Here is a 15,160-nt window from a genome sequence, read left to right as displayed (position 1 = left end):
GAAAGAGCCATTCTCCACCTGAGATCTTAGAGATCTGCCACTGCCAGTCTGAGAAGACAATGCTGACCTTGATGAACCAATGGTCTGGTTCAGCGTAAGGCAGCTTCTTATGTATTCTTAATATAGTTTGCTACCCTTTCAGTATTTTAATTTTTAGATTCAGAGCAGTAAGCAGTTAGCAAGCAAGACCTCTGGGCCGCTTGGTGGTCTCTTCAGAGTTGATCAGAGTGCTCTGGCCCCCTGGATACTTGGGATGTTCCCAAATTTTATGGCGACACTGTTCTGATGCGAAGATTCCTATTTCCACTGTAGGGCTCTCTCCCAACTTGGGATGAACTGCAGCAGCCCACAGGAAACAAATGTATTAGAACTACCATTCACAATAGTAGGCCCACAAGTTGACCTACAGTCATTCCTAAGGAGAGTTACTCCAGTCTAAGCCCATTGAAATGAATGGGTTTAGACTGGAGTAACTCTCCTTAGGAATGCACTGCTAACCTCTCCCTTATACTTATTATGAGGATAGAATAGGCCAGGGAAGAGTTATGCATGGCTCACCTTGTACCCGGGATCTCGCTGCCATAATGCCCACTTTAGCCCCAATGGAAGACAGGCAAAGTGTTGCTCAATGTGAAGGTGCAGCTGGGTAGCTTTGGGCTTGCAGCCGTCTTCAGCAATTTGGTATTGAGGTGTAGTTTGCGCAGGATGTGGAATGGCATAGTATTGCCTGATCTTGTTGGATCTCTGTAAAGAGACCACAAAGGAAGACTTTGCAGGGGAAGGCAATGGCAAACCACCTCTGCTTAATCACTTACCATAAAACCCCTAAGGGGTCGCCAAAAGTCGGCTGCGACTTGATGCCACTTTACACACACACAAATGGTTAGTGCGCTGGCAGGCCCAAAGGTTGATTGTGAGTGTGAGAATCCAACATGAGACATGCTTGTGAAGACAGAGACATTCAAGGATGTGGCACGGAGCTCCTTCATGGAAAGGGTCTAATGAGTATTTGATTGCTTTAAAGCATTTCTGACTCACCTTGTCTCATCAAGCCTAGTGTGGCTAACACTTGTCAAAAACATTGCTAAAACCACAGCAGAACAACCTTTTATTTACTTGCTTCATTTACAGCCCACCTTTCTTGCTAAGAATCACGGTACCTTACCCGATCTAATGCAATGCAAATGAAGCCAGTACCATGGCATCGTTTGCTATGAAACCAGATGGCACGGTGGAGAAGAACATACACCAAACAGCACGGGATGTGCAGTGAGCTGTCTGGAATTCTCTTTGCCTTGGCCCTCAGGTAGGGTTGCCAACCACCAGGTACTAACTGGAGATCTCCTGCTATTACAACTGATCTCCAGCCAATAGAGATCAGTTTGCCTGGAGAAAATGGCCGCTTTGGCAATTGGACTCTATGGCATTGAAGTCCCCCCTCCCCAAACCCTGCCCTCCTCAGGCTCCGTCCCCACTTGACAACCCTACCTTTGGAGAGTTCTCACCAGGCTGATCAAACAGAGCTGAATAGGCCAAAACTATGTTTGCCTTTTGGGTCATCCTTGGACAGCTTCCTGGGTTGAGGGCATCTTGCACCTTGAAATGCTCCCTGCACCTCTGAACAGAATCAGCAATGATTCTGGCAATAAACTAATCCTCAATTTTAGCAGATGACCCCTGTTGGAAACATGTGCCTAAGGCCTTGCCTGCAGACCCAGTGTGGTGCAGCGGTCAGGACTATAAGATGCAGGTTCGAATCCTCACTGCCACGGAAGCTTGCTGGGTGACCTTGGCCCAGCCATGCACTGTTCGCCTAACCTACCTCACAGGGATGTTGTGGGGATCAAACAGAGAAGGAGAGACCGTGGTAGGCTACGTTGGATCCCCACTGGGTAGAAAAGCGGGGCATAAATAAAAATGAGCACTGGCTGGGGTGGGCGTGTGAACTTAGAATCATAGAGTTGGAAGGAGCCATACTGGCCATCTAGTCCAACCCCCTACTTAATGCAGGATCAGCCTAGAGGATAGGATCCCAAACTGCTCCAAGGAGCAGTTGGTGCTCCGTCAAACATCTCCTGGTGCTCCATGAAGAGATTGGAAAGAAAAATACTACTGTCATTCGGTTTAGTATATAGCTGCTGGGTGGAAATTAGTGCTCTGTGACGAATTTCTCTCCTGAGAAGTGCTCCATGACTGAAAAAGTTTGGGAAACTGGCCTAGAGCATCCCTGACACGTGCTTGTCCAGCCTCTGCTTAAAGACTGCCAGCGAGAGGGAGCCACCACCTCCCGAGGTAGCTGATTCCACTGTTGAACTACACTTACGGGAAAAAAAATCCTGCTATCCAGCCGGTACCTTTCCGCTGCAATTTAAACCCATTATTGTGAGTCCCATCCTGTGCTGCCATCAGAAACAACTCCCCGCCCTCCTCTAAGTGACAGCCCTTCAAATACTTCAAGAGAGCTATCATGTCCCCCCTCAACCTCCTCTTCTCCAAACTAAACATTCCCAACTCCCTCAGCCTTTCCTCATAGGGCTTGGTCTCCAGGCCCCCGATCATCCTTGTCGCTCTTGGGAGGGGCAGTGGCTCAGGGGTAGAGCATCCGCTTGGCCTCCAGAAGGTCCCAGGTTCAATCCCCAGCATCGCCTGAGACCCTGGAGAGCCGCTGCCGGTCTGAGTAGGCAATACTGACTTCGATGCACCAAGGAGGTCTGATTCAGTACAAGGCAGCTTCATGTGTTGGGCGGCAGCAGCTGGTTCAGTGGGCTCTGTAATAGACAATACTGACCTTGATGGACCAGTGATCTGATTCAGTATAAGGCAGTTTCATGTGTGGGCTACAGAAGGGAGGGCGGGGGAGAGACCCCTGCCTGAGACCCTGGAGAGCCGGTCTGAGTAGACAATCCTGACTTCAATGGACCAAGGGCAGTGCCGGATTTATGTATAAGCTAAACAAGCTATAGCTTAGGGCCCCACTCTCTTGGGCCCCCCAAAAAATTTTAAAGGAAAAAAAATGATGTATATTTACACCTATTGTTATTTCATGCTATAGCAAGTTTCTAGAGACTAGATTATGAGTCTTTGTAAATTGTGTTTCTAAAGGAACTTTTGTTTTTGCCAAATGCCAATGTGTTTGCATTATTAAGTTTGTTATGAATAAAAAACCATTTTAAGTTAGAGCTTAATAATTCACTATTACTATACTTCTTAATTGTATTTCAGTTCAACAATTACTTTGATAAAATACATATTTTGTTATGTGCAAATGGCTTTAGATACCTATTAGGTCCATAAATTACCATATAGCATATATTCAACACAAAAAACAGCGACAATTTGCTGTTGACAAAGGACAGCTGGACATGTAAAGGGCCCCATGACCTTCAATCGCTTAGGGCCTCATCAAACCGAAATCCGGCCCCGACCAAGGGCGTGACTCAGCAGAAGGCAGCTCCATGCGTTCTCCTCTGCACCCCCATCCGATTTTGCCCACTTCCCCCGCTGTAAGGTCTGAGTCCACCTGTCAAATCCCAAACAGCAAAACATCCAAACAGAGTTGTCTAAGAAGCCATTTATTTGGGAAGCATAAGGCGAAAGGCGGCAACTTGCAGGAAAAGGGACGAGGACCCAAGTGGGGAAAGGCGGGCAGGTTGAAACGTGTACATCAGTTATACACCAGAAAGGCACCGTCAGATACCAGGCTGACTCTGTGTAGTGGAAACTGCGGAAGACCATTGTAATTACGAGGAGGTCGATGGTGATCTATGCAGCCCTTCCCCATGTGAGAGCAATCTCAGGTCATTAGGGAGTTAACTTTCACACAGCGCTGTAAGCGATGAGCACCTGGTGATGGGGGAAAAGGTTCGTTTTCACTCTCTGTTAAAAGAAGGGGAGGGCTTCAGATAAGGAGCCAGCCAGGAGGAGGGCGTCTGGAGCACCAGGACGGCTGCCGGAGAAGAAGCGGCTTGCTTGCCTCCCAGGAGACAACTCATCCTTATTTCAGACTCGGCCTGGATAAAAGGTTATTTTTGTTAAAAAGACTACTTCGCTTGGGTGAAAGGGTGCGTTTTTTGTTTAACAAAACCGCGTCCTTCGCTTTCCCCAACACTTGCCTGTCGGAATCGTTTCTTTTACCAAACCACGGGTCATACCCTCTGGTCCCCACGCTCGATCGCCGCCATCCGGGGGCCGCCGGCCCGCCGCAACGAACTGCTGAGCGGCTCGGCCTGGGCTCCAGCTGCGCTCCCAGCTTGGAGCTCACGCCCGCCGGCCGAACGGAGCCTCCCCGTCCAGGGGCAGTCTACCTGGGGGGGGGGCGCGCCACGGCCCGGAGCCGAGCGGAGGGAGGGCGTCGGCCCCCGGAGGCGCTGCATTGCAGGGGCGCGCCTGCCTGCCTGCCTCCCTCCCTCCGCCGGCTCGGGGAGCGTCCCAGGCTGCAGGAGGTGGGGGCAGCGCGGCCGGCCGGCCGGCCCCTCGCAGCTGTCGCCCCTTCCCTCCTCCCCTGCCCTCCCCTCCGTCCCTGGAGGCGGCGGCAGCTGCTCCTCCCGCCGCAGAGCCGCCCCTGCCTGCGCCAGGCGCGGCGTGCCAGCCCCACGGACCCAGCCGCCCGGCCCCGCGCCTGCCAAGGGGGCCCCCCTCCAGGTAAGGCCCTCCGGGAGCCGGGGGTCCCCGCCGCCCCCGGGGTCCAGGCTGCCGCCGGGCCCCCTCCCCAGCCCCCGCCGCCGCTGCTGCTGCTGCTGCAGGAGGCGGCTATATTGGGAAAGTGACCTCGGCGGGCATCGCGGCGCCGCGCCTCGCCTTCTATAGCCGCGCGGCGCCCCTGCAGGAGCGCGCCCCCTGCCGGCGGAGGGGGGGGGAGACGCGAAGGCGATCCGCCGCCCCCCCCGAGCGTCAAACCCGGGGTCGCCGGGCACGTGTGGATGCGCGTCTGGCGGGCGAGGCGGGGCGGGCGGCGGAGTGGGGGCGGGAGGCTGCTTTGGGGGGGGGGGCGGCCGGCTTTGGAGCGGAATGCCCCGGAGGACGAGAGAGGGGGGGCGAGACAGCGAGGTCGGCTTCCCCTGGCTATGGAAGATCCGCTGGTTTTTGCAATTTGTGACAATCTGGTTCTTGTCGGTGATCCGGGCTGCGTGACCGGGGTCTTGGTCTTTTCTTTCCTGACGTTTCCCCAGCAGCTGTGGCAAGCATCTTCGGAGGAGTCACACTGAAGGACAGCGTCTCTCAGTGTCAAGTGTGTAGGAAGAGTACTCTGACACTGAGAGACGCTGTCCTTCAGTGTGACTCCTCTGAAGATGCCTGCCACAGCTGCTGGGGAAACGTCAGGAAAGAAAAGACCGAGGCCACGGTCACGCAGCCCGGATAACCTACAAGAACCAATGAGCTCTGACCGTGAAAGCCTTCGACAATATTTTGTGACAGTCTCTTTTCCTTTCTGGAAATGTATTGGAATGTGTTAGGACAGCCAGGGAATAGCTTGTTGCTGGGCAGGGTATCTCCGTGTGCCTGGGTGCCAGTCATTGGGGCAAGAGTCTCGGAGGGTTACAGGGAACCATAACAAGAACTGGGTGAAACTGTTACTAACCTGCCGCCTCTCTGTCTGTATTACAATCAGATATGCCCTGGATGTTGATGGCTGTCATATCTTGAATTTGGATAAATATCCCTTCCTCAGTATGATCGGGACTCAGAGATTTCTGCCCATCAGGGCCTCTGGGTCGCAGCTGCCAGAATAAACTGTTTTCTTGAAATAACGGTTCGGGTCTCTATTTCCCCCATGAACCCGTTTACCGCTACAGGGGAATGGCCGTCCCTATACATAGTGGGGAGGGGCTGTGGCTCAGTGGTAGAGCCTGTGCTTGGCACGCAGAAGGTCCCAGGTTCAATCTCCGGCGTCTCCAGTTCAAGGGACCAGGCAAGGAGGTGATGGGCAAGACCCTGGAGAGCCGCCGCTGCCGGTCTGAGTAGACAACGCTGACTTCTGTGGACCAAGGGTCCGATTCAGTAAAAGGCAGCTTCATGTGTTCATGTGTGATGAGTGGAGGGAGGTTCGGGTCAGGCAGAAGTCAGTCTTCGCCCCAGGCCGCTGGTGGCTAGTTCTGATGGCTTGAAGGGGTGGCGAGAGATTTCTCGAGGCTGTTCCCTGCATGAGTGAAATAGCTCTGAGACCCCCGAGTCCCAAATACTGAGGGCACAAAAAGTCTATGCATGCCCTGCCTGGGGGCTTCCTGCCAGCCCCTGGCTGGCCGCTGCTGGAAACAGGATTTGATCACAGCCCCTGCGTGACCTTGGAGAGCAAAACAGTGCCACACACATGCTCTCCGCAAAGCTCTTCCCTTTGTGTGTGGAGCAGACTAACACAACCATGGTGGACACGCAAATCTCACCCCCACCGTGAACTCACCAGGCAGCCTGAGAGAGGAAGCTTATTAGCCTCCAGGGGCTAATAAGAGGCATTCCCCGCCAGAAGTCCCTGTACCAAGCTCCCAAGTTTTTATTTTATTTGTAAATAGCAGCCCCATGGGAGAAGAGGATCTGATTTGGATTGGGGGGGGGGTCATCTGTTCCTCTTGACAAATGCATTATGCATGGGAGAGTTTGCCTTGGATTTGCTGCTTTCTATATGCACATTTCCCCCATCTGAATTCTCAAAACTCTGCATGCGGGTTTATTTTTGAGTTTTGAGAATTCGGATGGGGAAAATGTGCATCTACAGAACAGCAAATCCAAGGCAAACCCATGCATTAAAGTGGGTAGAAAAATAAAACAGAGCTCCGGCGGCAGCTTAAAGAAGATACATTTGTTTTGGCGATTCAGAGATCAGAGGCCGGAAGTCGACTCTGGCTCACCAAAGCTTCTGCTTGTTAGTCTTTTCGGTGACACAGGAGCCCTGTTTTATTTGGCTGCTACGGACTCCTGACTCTGGAACTATTTACCAAGGCGGGGGGGAACACTCGGAAGATGCAGAAGTGGAATTCCCAGGGCTGGCTTGAGTTTGATCCTACCACTTGTAGTGTGCTTTCCAGAGATAATGCATATGATGCTCTAAAAATGCCTCTACTGATGCTCCTTGCCAAGTAGGTTCCTATGTTATGTGCAAATGATGTTTTTGAGCTATTGTCAGGCAAAGAGGTCACTGTCCACATTTCTAGCGAGGTTAAGCGGGTGTGCAAACAACCATGTGGAACGGCTGTGGTCCTTTCCCTCCAAGTGGGGGGCTTGGAGAGCCAGCGTGGTATGATGGTTAAGAGCGGTGGATTGGAGCGGTGGTCTCTAATCTGGAGGACTGGGTTTGATTCCCCGCTCCTCCACACAAGCGACGGAGGCTAATCTGGTGTACTGGGTTTGTTTCCCCACTCCTACACATGAAACCAGCTGGGTGACCTTGGGCCAGCTCTCTTCGAGCTCTCTCAGCCCCACCTATCTCACAGGGTGTCTGTTGTGGGGAGGGGAAGGGAAGGTGATTGTAAGCTGGTTTGATTCTGCCTTAAGTAGTAGAAAAAGTCGGCATATAAAAACCAACTCTTCTTGTTCTTGGCCCTGTGCTTTGCCTTTTGCCTTGGCGGGGCTCGAATCTGCCTTAGGCAGCTGATGCAAGTTGTCATTGTTCATAATGAGCATCGTTCATGTTATGCAGTTCCGGTGCACGGCGCTCGCTTGGCAACTGGCTGCCAGCCCAGCATTCCGATCCCACTCCAAGGAGCTAGATGACATGATCTAAAAGTTTGTCACTGAGCGAAGGACCGGGTGGGTGGGAGGGACTTGAGCCCTTCTTTCACCCACAGCTGCCCAAAGCAGAAGGAGCTGTGCGAAATAAATATTGGTTTCATTTTGCAGAGTGGATTCAGGTCACAGAGGATTGCTTTTTTCCTGACACAGGCGTTGGGATAGCCTGGAAAGAAAAAGGCACGCTTAATATGGGTTGACCTGGATAGGCCAGGCTAGCCTGATCTCTTCAGATCTTGGAAGCTAAGCAGGATCGGCCCAAGTTAGTCCTTGGATGGGAGACCCCCCCAAAGAAGTTGAGGGTTGCTATGCAGAGGTAGGCAATGGCAAACGGCTGAATGTCTCTTGCCTTGAAAAGCCTTTGGGACGTCATAAGTTGGCTGTGCTTGATGGTGGTGGCAAAAAGTACTGTCAAGTCACAGCGACTTATGGTGATGGGAGAGGCTGTGGCTCAGTGGTAGAGCATCTGCTTGGCATGCAGAAGGTCCCAGGTTCAACCCCTGGCACCTCCAGTTCAAGGGACCAGGCAAGTAGGTGATGTGAAAGACCTCTGCCTGAGACCCTGGAGAGCCGCTGCCGGTCTGAGTAGACAATACTGACCTTGATGGACCAAGGGTCCATCATGTGTGACCCTGTAGGGTTTTCTAGGCTAGAGATGTTCGGAGGTGGTTTGCCATTGCCTGCCTCTGCGTGGGTTGAGAGAGTTCTGTGACTGGCCCAAGATCACCCAGCAGGCTTCCTGTGGAGGAGAGGAGACTCGGACCCGGTTCTCCAGATTAGATTCCACTGCTCTTAACCACTAAACCTTGCTGGCTCTCAAAAAAATTTTTTTGCCATCAGGTCAAAAAGTTTTGAAAGGACAGAAAATTGGGAAGGAAAGGTTGAAATATATCCTTCTCTTCCCTTTCTCCCCCCTCCTCAGTTGGGCTGAAGCTGCTTGACTTGACTTGAAGGGCCGTAGCTCAGTGGTAGAGCATCTGCTTGGCATGCAGAAGGTCCCAGGTTCAATCCCTGGCATCTCCAGTTAAAGGGACTAGGCGAATAGGTAATGTGAAAGACCTCTGCCTGAGACCCTGGAGAGCTGCTGCCGGTCTGAGTAGACAATACTGACTTTGATGGACCAAGGGTCTGATTCAGTAGAAGGCAGCTTCATGTGTTCATGTGTCATGTCTGACTTATGGTGACCCCAGTGGGGTTTTCAAGGCAAGAGATGTTCAGGGGTGGTTTGCCATTACCTTCCTCCATGTCACAAGCCTGGTATTCCCTGGAGATCTCCCTTCTAAATACTTGCCAGGGTATACCTGCTTAGCCTCTGAGATGTGACAAGATCAGGCCAGCCTGGGCTATCCAGGTCAAGGCTTGATAGCAATACATACATGTGTCTCTGTATGTGTGTTTAAAATTGCAAGTTATGTTGCATCATTTGTAGGACTTTTGGGAAGATATATTGTGTGGGCCCCACCCACTAACAGTCTCTTTTTTTGTGTCCCCCACTCCCCAGCCCCCCAAAAGAACATCTCAGCCATGAGCCGCAGAGTGGTGCGCCAGAGCAAGTTCCGGCATGTCTTTGGACAGCCGGTCAAGGCGGACCAGATGTATGAAGACATCCGAGTGTCCAAAGTGACGTGGGACAGCTCCTTCTGTGCCGTCAACCCCAAGTTCCTGGCCATCATTGTGGAGTCGGGAGGCGGGGGCGCCTTTATGGTTATTCCTCTAGTCAAGGTAAGGGGGTTGGGATAGAGCCAGTGTGGTGTAGTGGTTAAGAGCGGTGGTTTGGAGCGGCGGACTCTAATCTGGAGAACCGGGTTTGATTCCCCACTCCTCCACATGAGCGGCTGGAAATCTCAGCCCACAATCCTGGAGACCTCAGCATCTTCACCAAAGGGCATCCTAGGATTTGGGGGGAGGAGGCAAGGATGCTGAAAGATGGCATAAAACTATACTGTTGTTGGGTAACTACACCCCAAGTCTTCCCTTGCGGGCTTCGTTGCACTGGATAGCTTTGGCAGCCCTTTTTGGAATCCTGTCTTGCTTTCTTGTCAGATGATACCCAGAGAACAGCACCAAATTTTAGGCAGGAGTTTGTGCGAGAACAGCAAACAGCTGTCTGACGCGAACGTTCAGAATTTTGAGGAAGCTCAGGTTTTAATTTTTTTAAAGATCATTTATTTATTTACTGTACTTATAGACCACCTTTCTCTCTGAGACTCTAACATGGCTGGCGAAATTAGAATAAACCACGGGATAGAAACAAAACAGTAGTGGCAAACTGGATAATAGCAATTCAAAATCAGTGCAGTACAAATAAGATCATACCTAGATCAAGCAAGGCAATAAACAACAACCTTCTTTCCCTTCATAAAATTAAACGTTCAAAAACACCGCAGAGCACACAAGATAATACATACATTAAACAGTGAACGATTCCCTTTATAAAGGTGCCCCGTTGACCTATCCCCTATTATAAGAATGACCTCCTGAACAATTCTGTTCTGTATAGCTTGCAGAATAGCAGAAACACGGGAGCCTTCCTAACCCTCTCAGGCAAGGTGGGGGCCACCACAAAGAATGCTCCGGTATGGGTAGCTCTTTCTGTTACCCCTTTGTACTTTTGGTCAGGCGAATAAAACTGGTGCAGTGGAATGTATCAGAAGAGGGTCTTAGGCCATGAAGGACTTTAAAAATGAACTGAACCCAGGAATGAATCAGTAACCAATGTCAAGACTGCAGAGCAGATGAAACATGCATACTTTGCCCATAGCTCCCAGTAGCAGTAGAACTGCGTCATCTGTCCCAGCTAAAGTTTCTCAGTTGTTCTCAAGGGCAGGCCCATGTAAAGCGCATTACAGTAGTCCAGCCTTGGTGTTACTGTGGCGTGGATGCATATGGTTAGATTGGCCCTGTCAATGTAGGGAGCCATCTTCTGGGCTAAATGCCTGGGGGGGTGGGAAGCAGGAGTCTATTCCTTCAGATTGTGGTGGTAGGCTTGAAAACATCCGAATAGTGCCCAGTGAAATCTGCGAATCCAAGCAGGGTGTCTAAGTAGTTACAGGGTGGGTTTTAGTACTCTTCATAGCCCTTAATTTTATGTCTGGCAGAAGCAGCACACGTGGTGCTAATGAAGAACATGGACATGTTTTTTTATTTGCACAGGTAGCCGAGTTCAGCACATCTTTCTCACAGGCTTTTGAGTTTGCTTATATGGATGCACATTATACACAACATTGGCTGAGGCTTCCTGAGTTCTGGAAAGGTGCTTCTGCATTCAGACTGCTGTTAATTTTGATTCTTAAATGCCCGTTTTTATATCTTCCAGCTAAGTCCCATCATCCTCTGCATTCTACTCAGACATGCGGGATTTTCTTCCCCATGTACCAGTTATCATTTTTATTACATTGATATTCCTTGAACTTAATTTGCATGTATTTCTTTGAGTCTTGAGTTCATTGAGATTCTTTTGGATTGATTGCCTTAGCTTGTAATCCCTTCCATGTTAAAACCTCGAGCCAACTGCTTACTGTTACTTAAACCACAGGTGTTGGCTAAGGTGACCCCCACCCCCTGTATGGTGGTGGAAAGTGCTTCCAAGTCGCAACCGACTTATGGCGATCTCTTATAAGATTTTCAAGGCAAAAGACTAACAGAAGTGGTTGGCCATTGCCTGCCTCTGCATAGCAACCCTGGACTTCATTGGTGGTTTCCCATCCAAGGACTAATCAGGGCCAACCTTGCTTAGCTTCCAAGATTTGATGCAATTGGGAGCCTGGGCTATCCAGGTCAGGGCAGTACTCCACTGGATGTTTATCCATAATTATTATTAGTGGTAGTAGCATCGAGTCAAGGAATTGTATAGCCCTGTGGTTGGTATAGCCCTGTCTGCATCTTTTCTGGATATCACCCCTTGGTTCTTGAATCCCATTACAGGTAGAGTATCCCTTATTCAGTCATCCCATATCCAGACTGATCCAAAAACCAGACTCTGCATCATAGATGGAGACTAAAAGCCTGCCATTGTTAGTTTGTTTGTTGATGCTCTTGTTTAACTGCTGATACATATGTTCTAGTGAGATAGTTACACTTTTGCTTTCTGTTGGTTCAGTGTACACAAAATTATTTTAAAATATTGTTCAAAATTGCATTCAGGCTATGTGTGTATAGTGTATATAGTGATAGTGATAAAGTTTATTGTCTGTGGCCGAAGGCCATCACAATTCACCATACAAAACATTAAAATAACATAAAATATCAGAAAATAACATTAAAATAACTTTAAAACAGTCTGACCCAAAGAAACTAGTATTTAAATATGTTACGTTCCTTGATTAGAAACAGCTTTATCTCGGATTTTCTTAGCTGCTAAAGCAAAGAGTGACACATAAACTGTATATAAAACATAAATGAATTGGGGTCCCATCCCCAAGATATCTCATTATGTATATGCAAAAATTCCAAAATATTCCAATAGATGGAAAGATGCTAAATACGGACCACTTCTGGACCCAAGCCTTCCGGATAAGGGATGCTCAACCTGTATATTCCTTTTTTCCTTCCTGGTGCCCAGCAGCCACCCAGTGCTCCCACACCATCCCTCGAAAGTTAAACTGTGGAACTCCCTGTCCCAGGATGTGGTGATGGCTGCCAACATGGAAGGCTTTAAGAAGTGAGGAGAGGGCAATCCATGGCTACTAGTCAAAATGGGTACTAGTCATGATGCATACATATTCTCTCCAGGATCAGAGGAGCATGCCTATTAGGCGCTGTGGAGCACAGGCAGGACAATGCTGCTGCAGTCGCCTTGTTTGTGGGCTTCCTAGAGGCACCTGGTTGGCCCCTGTGTGGACAGACTGCTGGACTTGATGGGCCTTGGTCTGATCCAGCATGGCCTTTCTTATGAAAGGTCTTGCCTGTGTCCAAATCCTTGCCAAGCTGCCCCACTGCAGAGAGACAGGCTGGAGCAGTTGGCGGGGCGGAGACGAGCAGGGCTCACAATACTGAGTGACTCACCTCAGGAACAATTGCAATGATGGTAGGAAGTTGGACTGGGGGGGGGTCACTTTTTCCATGACTCAAGTTTCCAGCAGGGCTGTTTACTGCGAACGGCACATTCATCGCATGAGAAGGGAGCTGGGGATGACCCCCGTTCAAGGTCACCGTCAGGGCTGGAACCCAGGCATCCTGGCATCCACACGAATCAGGGCCCTGTGGCTGCAGGGAAAGCCAGCGAGGCTCAGCAGAAACCCAGCTCAGCCTGAAGACCCTTCAGGGACTCTCTGGGAATTGAAGGCTTGGTTCACACACTTAGGAAAGTGTGATTGGAGAGCCCCAAGGGTTTAGAAGGGAGGGTGCTACTTAAGACTGCATGTGGAGAGTCCCAAGTTGGAACTCTCCTCTAGAAGGGAAGGTGATCGTAAGCCGGTTTGATTCTTCCTTAAGTGGTAGAGAAAGTTGGCATATAAAAACCAACTCTTCTTCTTCTTCTTCTTCTTCTTTTACTACTACTACTACTACTACTACTACTACTACTACGGGTCTGTGTGTCAAGTCATTTCCAATTTATGGTGATCCTCTGAATGAATGGCCTGCAAAATGTCCTATCATTAACACCCTTGATGAGCCATGGCCTTACAAACTGAAGGCCATGGCTGCCTTTACTGAGCTGTGGTTCAGTGGTAGAGCATCTGCTTTGCATGCAGAAGGTCCCATGTTCAATCCCAGGCACCTCCATTTAAAGGATTAGGTAGTAGGTGATGCGAAAGACCTCTGCCTGAGACCCTGGAGAGCTGCTGCCAGTGTGAGTAGACAATACTGACTTTGCTGGACCCATGGTCTGATTCGGTATTGGGCAGCTTCCTGTGTTCATCTCATGTTGGGTCTTCCTTTTTTCCTGCTGCCTTCAACTTTTCCTAGCATTATTGTCTTTTCCAGTGAGTCTTGTCTTCTCATGATGTGACCAAAGTATGGTAGCCTCAGTTTGGTCATTTTAGCTTATGGGGAGAACTAAGGCTCGATTTGGTCTAGAACCCAAGTATTTGTCCTTTTGGAAGTCTGTGGTATCCGAACTCTCCTCCAACACAATTTTTCAAATCAGTCTATTTTCTTCCTGTCTAACTTTCACATCTGTACATAGTAATGAAGAATACCATAGTATGAATTATCTTGGTCTTGGTATCCTGCATCACTTTCTTATCCTTAAAGATCTTTTCTAGTATTCTAGGTTAAGTATTTGCAAATAGAAAACCAGCACACCAAGCCAAGTGAGTGGAGGGGGGAACAGCTCCTTTAATGTTTGACTAGATTTCTCTGCAGGGAATTTTTTAATGGAAAGGAATATTCAGAGCAGGTGTCTGCTGGCTACAGTGTGCACAATCTCTTCTCCTGCCTCTGGGCTTTGCCACCTCACTCTCTTGTGTATGTGAACAAGGTGTGAAGCCTCAGCCCCTCTGAGGGTTTTGCAAGCTATGGTCTGAACACCCCCTCTGAAGCTGATGAGAGTGCCTTAACTCAAACAAACAGCAGTTGGAAAATGGTTCTTCACTCGCTTACAATCCATGTGTGTAACCTCTTGCGGCGCCCTCACCCGGATGGCCCAGGCTAGCCTGATCTTGTCAGATCTCGGAAGCTAAGCAGGGTCAGCCCTGGTGAGTACTTGGATGGGAGACCGCCAAGGAAGGAAGGGGCTGAGGCTCAGTGGCAGAGCATCTGCTTGGCATGCAGAAGGTCCCAGGTTCAATCCCGGGCATCTCCAGTTAAAGGGACTAGGCAAGTAGGTGATGTGAAAGACCTCTGCCTGAGATCTTGGAGAGCCGCTGCTGGTCTGAGTAGACAATACTGACAAGGGTCTGATTCAGTATGAGGCAGCTTCATGTGAAGTCCATGCAGAGGCAGGCAATGGCAAACCACCTCTATTAGTCTCTTGCCTTGGAAACACTTCAGGGTCGCCATACGTTGGCCGCGGCTTGATTGCCCTTCCCACCAACAACCTCTTGCCATACTCTGGTGTGAATAAGCTTATACTTCTTCCAAGCTGAGCAACATTGTCTCCGGGCATACCATCCTAGGCGAAGGGGCAGGGCCCCCCGGGCTGGCTTGACCTACTCGAGGGTGTCTCGCCTTAATGGAAACTCTCCCGGTGTGTTTTCAGAGTGGACGTGTGGACAAGAACTTTCCCTTGGTGACCGGGCATACGGCCCCCGTGCTGGACATTGACTGGTGCCCCCACAACGACAATGTCATCGCGAGCGCTTCTGAGGACACGACGGTCATGGTAGGTGTTTCGCAGAGCGGAACTGGGGGAAATCAGGTGGCACCGTCCAGGACTGCCTTTGGAGATCCCTCTTGTTTAGAGGGAAGGAGAAATGGAGTCAGAGGCGAGGTGCATGAGCTCAGATGAGGGCGTCGGGTGACCAGGCTTTTGGAAGAGAGTGGCATGCTGGCAGAGAGC

The 15,160-nt window shown here is 50.1% G+C and overlaps 1 protein-coding gene across 2 annotated transcripts in view; it reads left to right on the top strand.

Moving 5' to 3' along the window:
* The first annotated feature begins 9,222 nt into the window (after positions 1-9,222).
* Positions 9,223-15,160, top strand: part of CORO6 (coronin 6) — a 30,789-nt gene continuing 24,851 nt past the window's right edge. For both annotated transcript variants that reach the window (XM_056864901.1, XM_056864903.1), the window contains exons 1-2: positions 9,223-9,441; positions 14,861-14,983. In XM_056864901.1, the coding sequence (XP_056720879.1) occupies positions 9,244-9,441; positions 14,861-14,983 (321 nt within the window). In that variant the 5' untranslated portion in view covers positions 9,223-9,243. The remainder of the gene's footprint in view (positions 9,442-14,860; positions 14,984-15,160) is intronic.

This window comes from Euleptes europaea, chromosome 19 (assembly GCF_029931775.1).
Source record: "Euleptes europaea isolate rEulEur1 chromosome 19, rEulEur1.hap1, whole genome shotgun sequence".
Classification (NCBI taxonomy): Eukaryota; Metazoa; Chordata; class Lepidosauria; order Squamata; family Sphaerodactylidae; genus Euleptes; species Euleptes europaea.
This window is presented reverse-complemented; position numbering and strand designations above follow the sequence as displayed.